This window comes from Tamandua tetradactyla, chromosome 8 (genome assembly GCF_023851605.1).
Source record: "Tamandua tetradactyla isolate mTamTet1 chromosome 8, mTamTet1.pri, whole genome shotgun sequence".
Classification (NCBI taxonomy): domain Eukaryota; kingdom Metazoa; phylum Chordata; class Mammalia; order Pilosa; family Myrmecophagidae; genus Tamandua; species Tamandua tetradactyla.
This window is the reverse complement of record NC_135334.1, coordinates 121,040,803-121,056,797: the sequence shown is the minus strand read 5'-3', so window position 1 is coordinate 121,056,797 and position 15,995 is coordinate 121,040,803. Positions and strand designations below refer to the sequence as shown.

Below are 15,995 nucleotides of genomic sequence, written 5' to 3'. Positions count from 1 at the left end.
CTCCCCGGGGGGTGAGCGGGCGAGGCCAGGGTGGGGTAGGGCTGAAGCCGAAGAGGGGACCCCCGATGGGCAGCCCCCCTTGAAGCCCCCCCCCCCCCCGGTTCTGGTGCGCAGTGAGGTTGGACCTGGAGAGTTCTGACAGGCTTGTCAAAGGCAGCCGCACGCTACATGGAGCACAAGCAGGACTTGGCCGCAGGGGCGATGCTCTACCTGGAGAGCAGAGCCTGGGGCGGGAGCCTGGTTTCTGTGCCCTCAGCGCCAGCCGGCCGAGAGGACGCCCTGCACCCCTGTGCAGGAACTGGGTGCTGGCGGCTATTGCTGGAGGGGTGCATGCACCCACGTATGAACAATGATTGAACACACACGGAAGTAACCAACTGCACTCATTACCACTCTCCTGGGAATGTCCCCAATTGTGGGGGTCCTGGCCATTTATGTGCGGGTTTCAGGTCACACATTCAAAGGACATTCCAGTATGTTCTCACGCAGACAAATCTGCACACACTTTCTTCCTTGCAGGCACAGGCTCATTCTCCCTTGATCCGTCTAGAAGGAATAAGGATATACCTCATGCCCACTCTAAGCATAGTCAAGGAGAAATTCCGGCTGCGATGATCAAATTCTGCACCCCTAGTGCTCGGAGGTTTGAACCCAGGGTGGCCAGGAAAAGATTGAATAATGAGGAAATAATTAAACGGGACATAAAAGCACGGGGTGGAGGGGAAAGGTGGCGTGCAAAGCTTCCTGGAAAGCGGCGCCCAGCGTACACGGCGCAGAGGCCACTGGGATTATCCCAGTAACTGCAATTTTGCCTGCCCTGGGGCTGTTCGCCCCCTTCCGCCTGAGTCTCGCTTCTCCTAGTCGTCCCCTCCTATCCAGGCCGGGAATGGGGTGGGGATAGGGAGTAGAAGAGTTGCCACCACCATCTAGGCACCTCCAGTCGCTCAGAACTCCTCTCCTGGACAAAAATGCGCCTCCAAGCCTGTTGGAAGCCACACTGCATTTTCATTCATTCGTTCAACACGCATTTTCTAAGTGCCTACAATGTGCCAGGACCTTAGGTAAACAAGACAGGCCTGGCTCCTGTTTTGAGGCAGCTCATTGTACCCGGATCGCAGGCCCAAGGGGCCAGCGCGCACTTAATTTTGTAGATTGACTCGCCGAAAGGCGGACCAAGAGGTCCAGTTGGCCTTGGCTGGGGAAACCAAAGGTGCTCAAAACTTGGCATGGCGCTGGGCAGTGGAAGGAACCATAGAGGTTGGAGTTCAACAGCCCTGGCCTTAATATTTTACTCCATAAATACGTGCGGGGCACCAGGCGCTGTGGCAGCTGCCCTTAGGGAGCTTTCCACCAGTGGGATAGACATGCATATGTACCGTGCAGACGCGTGCAACCAAACAACCTTGAGGTGAGGGACAGACGCCTGCAAATGGGAGCAGCAAGCCAGATTGAGAGAGGTGGGAAGGCTTCCTGGAGGAAAGGACTGTAGCTGAGCCCCAAGCATTAGCCAAACAAAATCACAGGGGTGAGGTTGGGAAATTCCAGGTAGAGGGAGCCACCTCTCCAATAGTGTGCAGACAAGAGACCATGGCATGTTCTACACACCGAAAGAGACTTCCTCTGGACAGGAGAACTTGGAGCGATGGCAGGCTCACCTCTTTTTGCTGTCTGAAGTGGTGAAATTAATTGCTTTCGTTGAGCCTCGGTTTACGCAAAATGGATATGATAATGCGTGCCTCGCCGGGGGTGGCCGCGGGGATGATTCGGCCTGCGGATGACATCCGGCAGGAAAGGCGCTCAATAAATGTAAGACCCTCGCGTGGCTTAACTCTGCGGGCCAGAGAGGCGCGGGGCGCGCCGGGCGGCGGGGGAGGGGCGCGGGCCTGCGGTGCTTTGCTGAATGTCTTTATTAACGAGCACTTCAAGGTAAGCGGGCGATAGAAACCAGATGTGGGAGCGCGCTTTCGCAGGCGGAGCAAGGGCCAGAGATACCAAGGGGTGGGGTGGGATTGGGGGGCGAAGATTATCTGGGATGAGGTTAAGATAGAAGCACGACCTCCCAGTTATTCTTTTCTTTGCGGAAACTTAAGTGCAATAGGTTTTCCTACATTCCTGGGTGCAGGATGCTCAGGCCCTCTCTCATTTTATTTTTCCCCTTCACCTCTCATCTCACTCTCAGCTTCCCTTGAGATGCGTCCTTGATCCACGGATTTTTCCTGCAGTTTTACAAGGGTTTCTTTGATTGGTCTCCTATCAGAGCCATCCTGCTCCCCGAGGCCCCTTTCCTCCTTTCCTTTGCCGTCTTCGCCGTGGCCTTCGCTTTCTCCGGTCCCTGGAGGAACCGGTCTCAGCATGGGTTGCAGACCGGGCGGTGGGACTTCCCGGCTGCATGACCTCAGCCAGGTGGCCGCACCTCTCTGAGCCTGGGTTTGCGCAGCCGGCGACTGGAGAGCCCGCTCTCCACCACTCACGTTTGCTGTGAGGCGCGATCAATGATGAGTGGTTTGGAAGGAGCCTGGCACGGTCCCGATTAGTTCTCTCCCCTTGCTGGGCTGGTCCCAGGGCCCTGAGGCGCGCGTGGGCGGGTAAACCACAGCCCATCAAATCCAAGTCGCCTATTCTGCAGGAGGGGTCAGTGAGGCCAGAGAAGGAAGGGACTGCCTCACCCCCACCCCGCGCGGTGAGCAGGTGACAGGACCGTCGATCTGGCTATGCCAGCGGGTCTCCGGATTCCTCACGTTCTACTTCCTCAGCCTGAAGGTCCCCCTGGGCTGGACGGACTTGGGGGTGCGCGTCTCTGCGGGGGGTGGGGGGCCAGCACTCTAAAGAGTCCAAGCCGAGGGCTTCTCCAATGCTGAGTGAAAACAGATCCCTCCTCACTCCCCTGCCCAGCACCCTTCTGCAGGGGATGACCGTGCTCTGGGCGACGCCGTGGGGCTGCACGTGAATTTCACGGAGGAACCTGGAACCGGGCGGGATGGGGAGAGGGAAGGCGTGGAAGCCCGGAGGAGGGCTGCCGCCGCCACCTGCGCGCCGAGCTGTCCAAACGCCTCCCTGCGCCCCGACACCAGGCAACCTTGTCAAAACCTCTTAGCGCTTTGTTTTGTTTTTACCTGTCACCTAAAATTTTGTGTGCTCCCCTCCCCCTGGCCAAAACTCAGAGCGGCCCCTTCCCAGCCTGGGCTCGAGAGCCCTGAGGGGCCTGGCACCTCCGCGACCCACCACCCCCCGCCCCGGGGTCGAAAGGCCCGCGGGCGCCTGGCGGCAGAATGCCCCGCGAGCGAGCGAGTTTAGTAGCATCTCTTTAAGAGGGAGGAAAGGAGGGGCAGGGGCGGAGGCGGGGAGGGGGGGTAGAGAATAGGGAGAAAGGAGGAGGGGACGAAAGAGGAGAGAAGGAAGGAGCGAGTCAGGAAGAAAAAAAATCTTTTTTTTTTTTTTTCCGCTTCAAAACCTTAAGAGGGTTTGGGAGATCTGGTCAACTTTCCGAAACATCTGAATCTTTTTACAGCCCTCGGCTCTCTCCCTGGCCAGCTGTGGGGAGGGAGGAGGGGGAGGGGAGAGGCAGGAGCGGAGGGGGAGCCGGGAGGGAGGGAGCGCGCAGCCGCCGCCTCCTCGCGTCTTCCCGACTCCGGGCCGCGGCGCGCGGTGCGTCCTCGCGCTCCAGCCCCCGCCCGCCGCCCGCGGACTCCGGCATGAATGCCGAGACGTGCGTCTCTTACTACGAGTCGCCGGCCGCTGCCATGGACGCCTACTACAGCCCGGTGTCGCAGAGCCGGGAGGGCTCGTCGCCCTTTAGGGCATTCCCCGGCGGTGACAAGTTCGGCGCAACTTTCCTGTCGACCGCCTCTAAAGGGCAGGGCTTCGGGGAAGCCAAGAGCAGGACCCGCTACGGCGCGGGACAGCAGGACCTGGCTGCACCCCTGGAGAGTGGCGCGGGGGCGCGGGGCACCTTTAACAAGTTCCAGCCGCAGCCCCAGCCCCAGCCGCCGGCCCCGCCGCCGCCGCAGCCGCAGCCTCCCGCACAGCAGCCGCATCTCTACTTGCAGCGAGGCTCCTGCAAGACGCCCCCGGAAGGCAGCCTCAAGCTCCAGGAAGGCGGCGGCGGCCACAACGCGGCCTTGCAGGTCCCCTGCTACGGTAAGTACGACGCGCGGGTCCTGCCGGGCTGGGGATCCCGGGGTCCGGCGCCTCGGCAGCGCCCAATGCCCTCTTCGCTTGCGGGAAGTAGGAGGCGGCGGCCTGGTGAGCTGCGGGGCCAAGCGGTGTGAGACTGGGGCGTGCTGTCCCCTGCATATACCCGGTCCTGGGGCGCGGAGGGTTTTGAGTTTTAAACTTGCCTTGAGTTCTTTTTCCCGGTTCGCGGCTTCCCCCGAGCCAACTGTTGCGTTGCGGGCCGGGACGGGTTTGAAGCGGGTGCGGCGCCAGGCGGCGGGGGGCAGCGCTGCGGCACCGGGCGCGGAGGTCGCAGAGGCCTCGCTCCCCGACGGCTTGGAGGCTCCTCGGGCCGCGCCGCAGGTGGGAGCATCGCAGGTGCGGAGCCCGGCGGGATCCCGCGTGGGAGCCGCGAGCGCAGTTGGTGCAGCCGCGGGTACCGGTGAGGAGAAGCCTGGAGCCCCGGGAGAGCGCGGGCTGGGAGCGCGGCTCGCGATGGGGAGGTGGGCCGGCCCGGCTTCCCTGGCGCCCTTCTGTGCAACTTGGCTTTGGAGTGGGCCGGCTCGGCAAAATGGTTTGCGCCGGGCAGGGAGGCAGGAACCCGCGGAGCTCAAGGCGGCTGGAGCGTGAGAAGACGGCGGGATCTGGGTCCTTATCTGGGCCAACAGGGAATGGCCGAAGTGACCTCCAAGCCCCCTTGAACGCTGCCGCAGGACGTAGGCCTGGGACCCCAGAGCATAGCCGCCTTTGCTGCCAAGAAAACCTCGCCAGCACGGTGAGGCCCGGACAGCTCTGGTCCACCACCCTCTGTGCCTCTCCAGGAGCCTGAGCCTGGAGGGAACAGAATGGAGAAGGGGCGGCCAGGAGCCCAGAGCACACACTCCCCCTGAGACCTTGCCTTCACGGTAGGCCCTGGTGAGAGAGCTGGGCCTGAAGAGGGCAGGGACTTTGGCTGGCCTGACCCTGGTGGGAAGAAGAGGCCCCAGGCCTGGGAGTAGAGGTGAGCAAGGTTTTAGGCCTTGGTAGCTGGAAAACCTGAGGAAAACGTCCCAGGAGAAATGCTTTCGCACACTCAGACTCTTGCAGGCTCAGAAGAAATCAATGGATCGGTGACACAAATATTCACAAATATACACTTGCATTCTACATGTGCACACCTCTTCCTCGGGGGCCAGCATGGTCACCCACCAAATACACACACACGTACGGATTCCCCAAACAGCTGCACACTCCCAACCCCACAGGACTGGATGAGGTGGAGAGCAGATTTTGGAAGATCTAGGGATCTTTTCCCCTCTTCTCCCACCTTGTCTGTCCACCCTCCTCTTGGAATGAGATCAGGCACCCATATTCACAGGCCCAGGTACACACAGGTGCCCCTTTCACACTCAGACAGGCGGGGCCCTTAGGGGCAGGTCTGCAGGCTTCTTCTCCTGACATGACCCGGGCCCCCTCCTCCCTGCCATGCGGGACTGTTAGGTGAGAGCGGATCACAGACTGTGGGATCCTGCGAGGTTCACTGTGCAAGGTCAGAGACACATTTTTAATTTCTTGCCGCACTGGATTTTCATATTTGAAAGCAATTCACCAGTTTTCTGAGGAAGCCAAGGTATTAGGCAAGGAGAGAACCCAGCAGCCCCTGGCCTCTTGGTTAAAAGATGCCGTGGAGTCCAGAGGAAAAGGGAGAGTGGTGGCGTCTTCAAGTATCTTCTCTGTGCCCTGCTGGGGAACCCACTCCCCATCAGTCTGCTCCTTTCTCTCCCCCATAGGCTTCCTTAGCCACAGCCAGTGGGCCTGAGAGAAAGGGTGGGCCCTGCCACTGTCCCTGATCCCCGGTGTGACCTCAGAGCAAGTCCTCTAAACTCACGTTTGCTCATCTGCGTCAAGAGGTAACAGAAAGCCCTTAGTGGACTTTCACCACATTTTGGAGTAAATGTGGTCCCTCCGCCACATTTCTGCCCCTAGGCCCCTGTGCTCTTTGGAACCCATGAGTCCCAATTCCAAGGGCAAACGGAAAAGCTGCAGGTTGGGGCAGAGAGCCTGGAGTCTGGGACAGGACCCCACTGTCCTGCTGCCAGGATGGAGGCGCTGCTCAGACCAAAGCCACAAACAACCAACACCAAGCCCCTCTCTCAGTGCCTGTGTTTCCCTGGTCAGGAAAAGATTTGGTACTTCAGGTTCAGGATGATGGAAACTGAGGCACCAAGAGGACAGATTCTACCCTCTACAAAGACAGCTAGAAGGCCGCTTGAGTCCACCCCCTGGATTGCCGGCAAGCAGAGAAACTGAGGCACACGCTGGCAGCGGTTCTCTTCCACGCTTTCGAGAGCGTGTACTCAGAAGTTGGGAAATGCGGTGCAAGGGGAAAGGCTCGGGATGTCCGAGGAGCTTGGGAAAAGGCGGAGGCAGGGCCGGCCGTGGTGCCAAGTCTGGCGGTGGCTGATCTCTGTTTCGACCGCAGGCAGCGTAGACTTCGCGACTTCCTTCTGAGTGTGCGGGGGACAGAAGCCGGGCCCCCCATCTGCGCTCCGGAGCCTTTTCCCGGACTTCAGCCTCGCACACCGCTGCCGTGTCCGAGCGCCCATGGGAGGGAGGTGCGGGCCGGGGGATAGCTCAGGGCCACGCCGCAGGAGCGCAGGCCGGAAAGCCGCCTCGGGTCTCGGCTGGCCGGGTCTGCTCGCCCTTGGCAGAGAGGGGTGCAAACCCCTCACTGCCTGTAGGGCATCCCCTCCCTTTCCTGGGCCTCTGTTTCCCCACCAGTACTAGAAGGGCAGAGGGCGAACATGACGCCGTAGCCCCTACGCTGGCACAGACATTCATTCGCGTTTTTACGAAATCGTGCCACCAGGGCGCTGCCGGCTGCATTCGGGCGGCACCGGCTCCGGGGCCGCACTCCGGCCTCCCAGAGTCCCTGCGGGCCCCGCGAAATCCACAGCGGGCCGCGCGGGCCCCAGCAGCCACGCCGGCTCCGAGACCCGGCGCTTCGCGGTGGCCGGAGCAGTTTCCTCGCGGCCGGGGCGGGGGCCCCGCGTCTCGCCCCCAAACGCCAGCTTGGGCTTCCCGAGCCGCCGCCGGCGCGCCAGGTCTCGGCCGTGCCCCCCGGGACACCGGGGTCGCGGCGAGGAGCAGCCCCGCTACTACCTCCTCCTCCTCTTTCGCTTTCGATTCAATACCCGCAGGTTTTCGTTGCGGGAAAATGGTCTCCGCGCCTCGGCTTCCGCGTCCCGCAAGGCTGAGCACTCGGCGCGGGGGTCCCCGGAGACGCGCGACAGGCCGGAGACCCTGCGGCGCTGCCGAGGGTTCGTCCGGATTTTTCGAATTCGGGGAGGTGTTTGAATACTGGGGGCATTTATTTCCCTGTACCGCTACAGTCCACACTCCCCGCAACGTGTGAACGCTGTCCCGGTCATTTTTGCATTTAGTCTAGCAGCCAGGGTGTGCTTTGGTGAATGAGAAATACTCAAAGACGGCGAGAGACGAGTCACTGGCAGAAAGAGAAAGAGCCGATAAACGACCGCGGGATGGTGGAGGAAACTCTCAGCCCGGGGGCTGGGGGCTGCGAAGACAAGGACTCCCGCTCAATTTGGGGTGGGGGTAGAAGGAAGATGCTTTCATTTTTACTTTAATTTCCACAGCCACCAGCCTGAGCTAAATTTATTGCTCTCCACGCCCCAACAGTCCGCAGGAACACATATTTTCTTAAACAGAGAAACAGAGGGCCTGGAGTGAGTTCCAGTACTGTTTTGAATCAATCGATTTGTACGTATTTTTTTTCTTAATTTATTACAGTTTACATATATTGAAGTACGCAGCTTAAGCGGAAAGTGCGAAGCCTTCTTATGGACGTGTACACCGGCATAACTGCCGCTGCGTGCAAGATACAGAACAGTTATAGCACCCTGTGCATGAAAACTTCCCGGGGGGATTTTTTTTTTTTTTAGTTGTTTTAACGCAGTTTTGGAAGAGACTTCGTAGCGACGGGGACGCAGTCTTGTTCGCGGCAAAGGGGGGTCCCGAATTCGAGTGTGCGCTCCCCTCACCCGCTACGCCGGGAACTTCTAAGGCCGCTGCGCGACCGCGGAGTCGTCCAAGCCCCCGGCAGTGCAGGCCGCGCCGCGCCGCTGCGCTAGGAGTTCCAACAACATGCAGAGGCTCGAAGGTCCCAGAGGACTTCCATCCCAGCATCAGCGGTGCGCACTTTTGTCGGACCTTCTTTTAGACCTCAGCCCTTTTGCTTCTTCGCGCAGTTCTGCGCGCGGCTTTGTTTTGGTGGCACGTGTAGATGCGCAGTGGAAAGGCAGCGGCCTTTGTAGCTGCGGGAGGGGAGGGGAGCTTGGCGCCGTTCTTTGTCCCGGATCGGGCCTCTGCGCTGATCCGAGCTGCGGGGATAGCTGCCCGGGGCCGCGCAGCGCGGCTGGCGTAGGGTACCTAGGCGGGAGGCCGCGCACGAACCGCGCGCCTTTGGCTGCAAGGAGAGGGGGATGTCGGAGTCGGGGTGCGCGGAGAGAAGAGAGAATGCCTGGCGCAAGAGCGCCCGGTACCAGGGGCTTCGGGCGTCCTCCTCCGCACGACCCCCGCTCCGAAAGCCCAAGGACCTAGGACTCGACACCGGTTTGGGGGTGGGATGGAGGTGGGAGCTCCTTCCTGCCGGAGCCCAGACGCCGCCTGCCGGGCGCCACCTGGCCGCGCGCCGCAGCCACGGGTTTGCCAGACGTCATTATTTGGCTTTGAAGTGACATGGTGGGTCATCAGATTAAGAAACCGAGGCAACCGGGTCCCCGCTACGTGGTGATACCGCCCAGCAAATCCACAATGGACGCCATATGTCTGTCCTTTGCTTGGGGGATATAGGAGCCACATGCCATCGGCCAGCCGGCCACGGCACCACTGGACATTGAGAAGAAGCTTTTCTTCCAAACAATGTCGTTAGGGGACGGAGAGGTGACCCTCTCCGGCCAGCAAGCCCTCCCCGCCTCAGCCCGGATGGACAGATGTTTGTCGGAGACCAGAGTTACCGGTGGTCCCCAGAGCCCCAGCCTCCAGAAGTGCAGCCCCGCGCCCCTTCTCCCCGCTACACATGTGCAAATGGGCGACCACCACCCCCTCCGCCAACCAAGATGGCCCTTCTTCACCCAGAATAGAGGTGCTGCGCAGCCCAGGGCAGCAACTGCCAAGCTGCTCGGAAGTCGGTCTCCCCAAAAAGGGGCACGAAAGACTGCGCGACAGAAGCCTCCAGCGTGCCCGGGGAGGTCGCCGCAGTCGCCCCAACCCCCGCCCCCGCCGCTCCGTCGATCCGCTCATCCTGTCACCCTAGCAAAGACCCTTTTAGCCACCCCATCCTCTCCGCGCACCAGCACCCTGGAGAAGAGGGAAAAGGGGAAGCGTTTTGAGATCCACCAGGATGCCAAAGAGGCGCGCAAAGGAGGGACTCAGAAGCGCGAAGCCTGGGGGAGAAGTGGCGGTGCGGGGTTGCGGGCAGGTTTGGATTTTGGCTCCAGAGGCAGCCGGAAGGGTCTCGGCGGCGCCCGGGAGGGCCTTTTGGAAACATAGGGGTTACTGGAGTCACTGACTAGGAGAAGAGGCGGCGCCTCCAGCTAAATACATTTTTTCCCCGGCGTCTGCGTGTACTTGGCAGCCGGCTGCGGGGCACCGGCGCCGCTGAGGGGTCGTAAGAGAAGGGATCCCGTGTGTGTCCCATCCGATCCTTCAGCGGGTTTTCTTATAGTTGATTCTCATTCCAACTTAGAGCTGCGGGTGTAGGCGTCGCCTCCCAGCGCCTCCGAGACCCACAGCTCCCGCGCCAGGTCGGGACTAGGAATTGCTCTCCCGGCGCTGGTGGGCGGGTGCCGGTCGCGGCGCCCGCGCGGAGGAGGGTGCGGGGCTGCGCGAGACCTGGGCGGCGACGCCGAGGTCCGGCTGGGCCCACGCGCGGCTGGGGCGCACGGATCGCTCGTAGGTCGGGCGGGCTCCTTCCTGCTCTCTCTCCTCCCTAAGCAGACTCGAGGAGGTCCCTTCCCTTCTCTGGGTCTGAATTTTAGCTCTGCGAATTGTGGGAGTTTGGACGATTTCAAAGGGCGCTCTGGACCGTCACCCTCTTTTCCCACCCCACCAAGACACACGTTTTTGTACGGGAGAAATAGGAGCGGGAAGGTGGGTGGCAGGCGCTTCCCGGAAGCGGATACGGGCCGTGAGGGTTCCCTGAGGTGTGCAGAAAGGGCGCACCGAGGAAGTGGCAGTGCCTGGCCCGGGGGCACAGACCCCTTCTCTGTCACACCCGCGGTCGCTGCAGTAGGCCTCGGGCTCCCGGTTCTGGAGGCGGTGGCTGAGCGCCGGCTGTGGGCCGGGGTGGAACGCGGGGGCGGGCGGAGGCCTTGATGCCCACCCGTGGCCAGGCTCAAGCCCAGGCTCTGCGGTTCCAGACCTGCGGGGCCACGCTTGGTCCCTCTCTGCTCCTCTGTCCTTTCTGCACATTTATTGAGCACCTATTATGTGCTGGACCTTCCCTTAGGAGAACCAACCAAGGGCCTGCCTGCTGTTCTGTAGCTTCTGTCCCTGCAGGCGTACTGACACTTGACTTAGAAATGTTTACTGGCTGGAGGGATGAATGAAGGAAGGATTCAGCACTTTTCAGAGTCCTGTGGCAGCATGGTTCGCGCGTCTGTGAGCAGACCCCCTGTCTTTGTCCGTTCAAGTGTAGGCCTAACGGGAGAGCCCGCAGAGTGTGCATGAAGACGGCTGTGCACGCCCCCCATGCATGCCTTGGCCTACCCAGCGGCAGTATGTCCTGCTGTCGGTGTATCAGGGTGTGGCCATTGCACTAAATTGTGTGCACCCGTATGAAAGACATGCGCAGCCCCCAAGCTTTTGCGTCTGTGTACCCTGTGCCCGGGGCTGCGTGCGTGCAAGGGGCGGGTATGTGCGCCGCTGCGGGCGCCTGCGGGCCGGCGTGTGGCGTCGCCTCGCCGCGCTCCCAGAGGAGACAGTGAGTAAGTGGCCCGTGCGTCACGGCCTGTGGCCTTCCCCACTGCTGGCCGCTGCTCCCCGGGGAAGTGGCTTACCGCACCGACTCTGGGCAAAGTCTCCCTGCGGCCAGGCCCGGACGGGAGCGAGCCCCGGTGTCGTCGCGGGGACCTCAGACTCGACCCACCCAGCCCACCCACACTGTGGCTGGACACCCAGCCCTGCCCCCAGCCCTGAAGATGCCATGTGCTGTGCCTTGGTTGTCGTGGAGAAGCCACAATAGGCACGATCTTCCTGCACGGTGGGGACCCCATTTAGCAGATGAGCACGCTGAAGCCCAAGGAGAAATGGCCCTGGCGGGGTTCGTGGCAGGGGAAGGCGGGAACACACTCACGGGGTCCCCCTCCTTCCTCTGCCTTGAGCGGGAAGCGTGGGGGGACAGAAGAATTGGGGGAAAGGCCAAAACTTGAACACTCTCTTCCTTCTCTGGGACTCCGCCAGTAAGTTCACTCTGCACATCAAATAAGGCAGATACTTCGAAGTCCGCCTTCAAAATAAGAGATGGGCCCACATGGCTGGTGTGTGTGGGGGATGGGGGGTGGGCGCGACAAGAGAGCTCCGTGCCCCACGCGAGCCTTCCTCCCCTAAGCTCCTGGGAACCTCTGCCGAGAGCGCGTTGGCCCCTCCCGGCTGATGACCCGCCTCGTTTCCCGCCACAGGCCCGGGGCCTGAGTCGCCTTCAGGAGCCCAAGATGGTGTGCACACCGCCCACCCCACGCCGCTCCGGGCAGCAGGACCGGCTCTCCGCCCGCCACAGGAGCCCCGCACACGGCGTTGATCCGAGAGGCCCCACGCAACGCTCACCTGCGCGGGGCCAGGCCTTGGGGAGGGGGTTTCCGGCCAAAGCCCCTGCTGCAGGACGGAGGAGGATCCAGGCCATTCCTGCTCGTGGGGGAGACCCCGCCTCCCAGGGACAGGCAGCCTGGTGGTGACAGGAGGGGCTGCCCCTGCGATCCCAGATCCCGTAGCTCCCTGGAGGGGCTCTGGCAGACCCCGACTGCAGGTGTGGGGGGAGGGGACATCGCTGAGTGGGGGCGGGGATTCCCGGGACCCTGGCACGTTGCTGGGAGCTGGCCCTCGACCTCTTCTTCCTTCTTCTTTCCTCGACTTGCTTTTTCCCTCCCTCCATACTCTTCTTCTGGACATCAGGAGATGGGAGTTCGACTCTGGCCTCTTCCATGGAAATAGCCATGAGCCTTTGGGACAGCTCCCCCACTCCCCACGTGTAGCCAGCACCAGGCAGGGCCTCTCGGGGGCGTCCTGCCTGTGTGTCTGCAGATACATCCCCAAGATTCAAGTTCTCTGCCAGGGAGGACAAAGGAAAACTCCTGTCCCAGCACCCACTCCCTCACATTGTATCCTTGGGAAGTTCTAGGCTGTCATGGATGGTGGTGAGGGCTTCTGATCAGGCTCCACGGGGAGAATGGAGACTTCGGGACCTCCTGGACATGAATCTCCTTGGTGTCCAGGGGGCCTCCTGGCCCTGGCTGTGGCTACACAGCCACGTGGGCTCCCGTCTAGGTCACATCCCAGCACTGAGCCAGGACGGCTCCGGGCCGCTTCCTTCCGGGAGGGAGCCTGCACGCTGTCCGCCTGGAGGGCTGACATGCACACTGCTATGTGCACAGGCCCCCACCCATGCAGGCTTGCTTCCCCCCCCCCCATGGAACCCCTGAGTGTGACTAGATGACTTCTAAGGCTTTGGGTTCTGTGATATCGAGCCTTGCTCTGAGCGAGGAAAGGGCTGCAACTGAGGCACCAAGGGAGGTGGAGGGTCCTCAGGGGGCCTCTGGCACCACGAGAGGCCCCTTGGTGGGGGTGGGGGGAAGGCCCGCTGGCAGGCAGAATACTGGTCTACTGCCAAAGCATAAGTCTGGGCATGCCTTGCCTAGCTTCTTGCCTCTGTTCTCCCATCTGCAAAACAGGTACAACAGTGAAGTGAAGCTGCTGGGGTGCAAGGCAAGGGGGGTTAGAGCTGGCAGGGCTGTGGACAGTGCCGTGTGAGAGCTCACATTTACTGTGCACACCCTGTGCGACAGGCATTGTGCCGAGAGCTTCTTGCATGTCGTTTTGTTTAATCCCTGTCACAACCCAATGAGGTGGAGACTATCAGCATCTCTGTGTCATGGATGAAAACTGAGACTCAGAACAGGTAACCTGCCCAAGGTGGGTCAACCAGAAAGAGAGAAGACAAGGGCTTTCAGGCTTTCTTATTTTTAGGATGATCCTAATTAAACTCATAAGGTTGTCCTAATCCTGTTCCAGATGATCTGGGAGTGAAAGGCTGGGTCCCACAAACACGGCCCGCACACAGCTCTCCCAGCCACCTCCTGCCTGGTGGGGAGACAGCTCAGCGGTGGGGAGTCAGAGGGAAGGCTGGCTTTGGTACCCAGCAGCTGGGAGTTGCAGTTGTCACTCTGACCCTGGCCATGGCTTCTTCACCTGTTCAGGTGTCCTGGGAGCCGTGACCTTTGTTTCCAGCTGTTTCCCCAGAGCCTGGAACAGGTCCTGGTGCACACAGTAGGTGCTCAATAAATGTTTGTTGATGAGTGTGAATGAATGCTACAGCCTGTGAACATGCTAGGAACTGTACACATCTTCCCTTCCTTCCGTTCTCTCTTCTCTCCTCCTTCCTTTGAATCAGGGTGTGGGGTGAGAACCTGACTGACAGTTCTCTTAAGCTCTCCTGGAAACCAGCTTCTCTCCTGCAGGGTCGCTGTGGGGTGCGGGAGCAAGGAAGCCTCGGGCAGCCCCACTTCACACAAGCCTTGGGTCTTCTCAGACTCCGGCAGTTGGAGGAGAGCCCCTTTCCCCACCACCTGTCCCCTCGGGTCTCATCTTGGAGGCCACAGTTCTAGGGTCCAGCTGCTTGGGGGTGAATCCTGACGCCAGCTTCTGCGAGCTGTGTGATCCTGGCAAAGTTCTCGACCTCTCAGTGCAACAGTTCCCTCCTGCGTAAAGAGAGGATGCTAACTGCTGCCTCCCCGGGGGGGGGGGGGGTCGGGGGTGAGAAGAGGTGATGCCTGTGAGCTCTTCTGCCTGAGCCTGGGGCCCCGGCAGCACTCACAGGCCGTGACCAGCACCTCAGGAGCCCAGCTCTAGGGCTGGGGTGGAGCTAGAGGAGACCCCGCTAGCCTCTTCCTTCCTGTGTAGAGGGACTTGGTCATAAACAAAGGGCCTGGCCCCAAGTTTCTCTATCCATCCGACAGAGTTGGCGGGCTGCACACCTGCGTCCAGCAACAAATGAGCTGCTTCCTGCCCTCAGGAAGCTGCTGGCCTCGGTGGAGGATGCTGCATGCTGTGGGCATCCCCAGGGAAAGAGACTCCAGGACTGGGGTCTCTTGGTTAGGTGGAACCAGTTCAGGGACCCAGCTGTTTCAGGGAACCAGGGCTGGTGAGGGGGGGCAAATTCAGGGCCACTTGGGAGCCTGCTGTCCCTTGGCTGGCCGTGCTGTGAGGGCATGACCTTTGGGGACATTCTCAGGTACTGTACGGCCCACAGCTGCCTCCTGAGAAGCCAAAGTCTGGGACCACTCCCAGATGACCCCAGAATCTTCTCCAGGTGGAGCTGGCAGGAGCTCCAAAGGGACGCTGCCGCCCTCCCTCTCCCCCGCTCTGTGCCCTCGGCCCTGTAGCACAGGATTTTCTGTCTCATACAAGGCACCTGCCGCTCCCTGAACCCAACCCCAGGCATCCTCCATAAGCTGCACGGCCAGGGGCTGGGGCTCCAGGGGCAAGACGGAAGCTGTGTCTCTGCGGACAGGCAGAGGGGAGGGCAGCAGGAGCCCACAGGACGCTCTGCAGGGTTGGCACTTCCTGGCCTTGGAATCAGGGGCCCAGGGTGGAATCTGGGGCCCAGCAGGCAGTCCCCCAGCCTGCTCTTGCTGGCCGCTCCCCGTCCCGCTTAAACAGGGTCCTTTGTGAGCCTGTTCTCCCTGCCAGGCATCCTGCGGGGACTAACGGGCACAATCTGTGTCCTTGGCATCTCGTAGAGACTGTGCTCCTGTCACTGTCAGGCTGCACGGGCTGCCAGAAGCTTCGGGTCCTTTGGTCTGGGGGGGCCAGTGGAGCCAGGCCCAGGAAGCAGAATCCCTGGGTTTGAAGCCAGAACTGCTGAGTGATCTTGGGCCAATTAACTGACCTCTCTGCTTCGGTTTCCTTACCTGTAAAGTGGGAATGAGAATAGCATCTCCCTTTTAGGAGTGTTGTAAGGATTACGTAAGGAAATGCAGGTGAAAGAGCTTAGACTAGGTCCCGGGCCAGCGTAAGTGGTCAGTGCCCATTAGTGGTTACAGGGACAGGATTTGGCCGCAGCCCTGACTGTGAACCGGCCAGAACTCTGACAGCAGTTACAGTTGACTTGGATGCGTAAAGCTGGCAGATGAACAAATTGTTACTGACTCCTACCGTTTGGTTGATGAAATTGTTTAAAGGACGGATGGTAATGGAAGGGGCAGGGGTGGCCATGTGCCCAGCGCAGGGGTGGGGGCTGGGGTGAGAAGGGGAGTTGGGCACCTCTGGTCCCATGAGACCCCACAGTCCGTGTCTCCCCAGTTGCTGCACCCCATACCCGGACTGGCTCATGAGCTGGGGCATAACTCTCTCCCCTTCCCTTTGAATGCCTGTTCCGTGTGTCCATCTGTTCTAGTCTGCCAGCTGCTGGCATGCAATATACCAGAAATGGAATGGCTTTTAAAAAGGGGAATTTAATAAGTTGCAAGTTTACAGTTCTAAGGCTGTGAAAATGTCTGAATTAAAGCAAGTCTATAGAAATGTCCCATCAAAGGCACCAACAAGAGGTTACCTTCACTCAAGAAAGGCCG

General features: G+C 60.7%; 1 protein-coding gene across 1 annotated transcript in view; it reads left to right on the top strand.

The window, feature by feature from the left end:
- The first annotated feature begins 3,684 nt into the window (after positions 1-3,684).
- Positions 3,685-15,995, top strand: part of ALX4 (ALX homeobox 4) — a 50,021-nt gene continuing 37,710 nt past the window's right edge. The window contains exon 1 of the mRNA XM_077114466.1: positions 3,685-4,137. Coding sequence (XP_076970581.1) covers positions 3,693-4,137 — 445 coding nt within the window. The 5' untranslated portion in view covers positions 3,685-3,692. The remainder of the gene's footprint in view (positions 4,138-15,995) is intronic.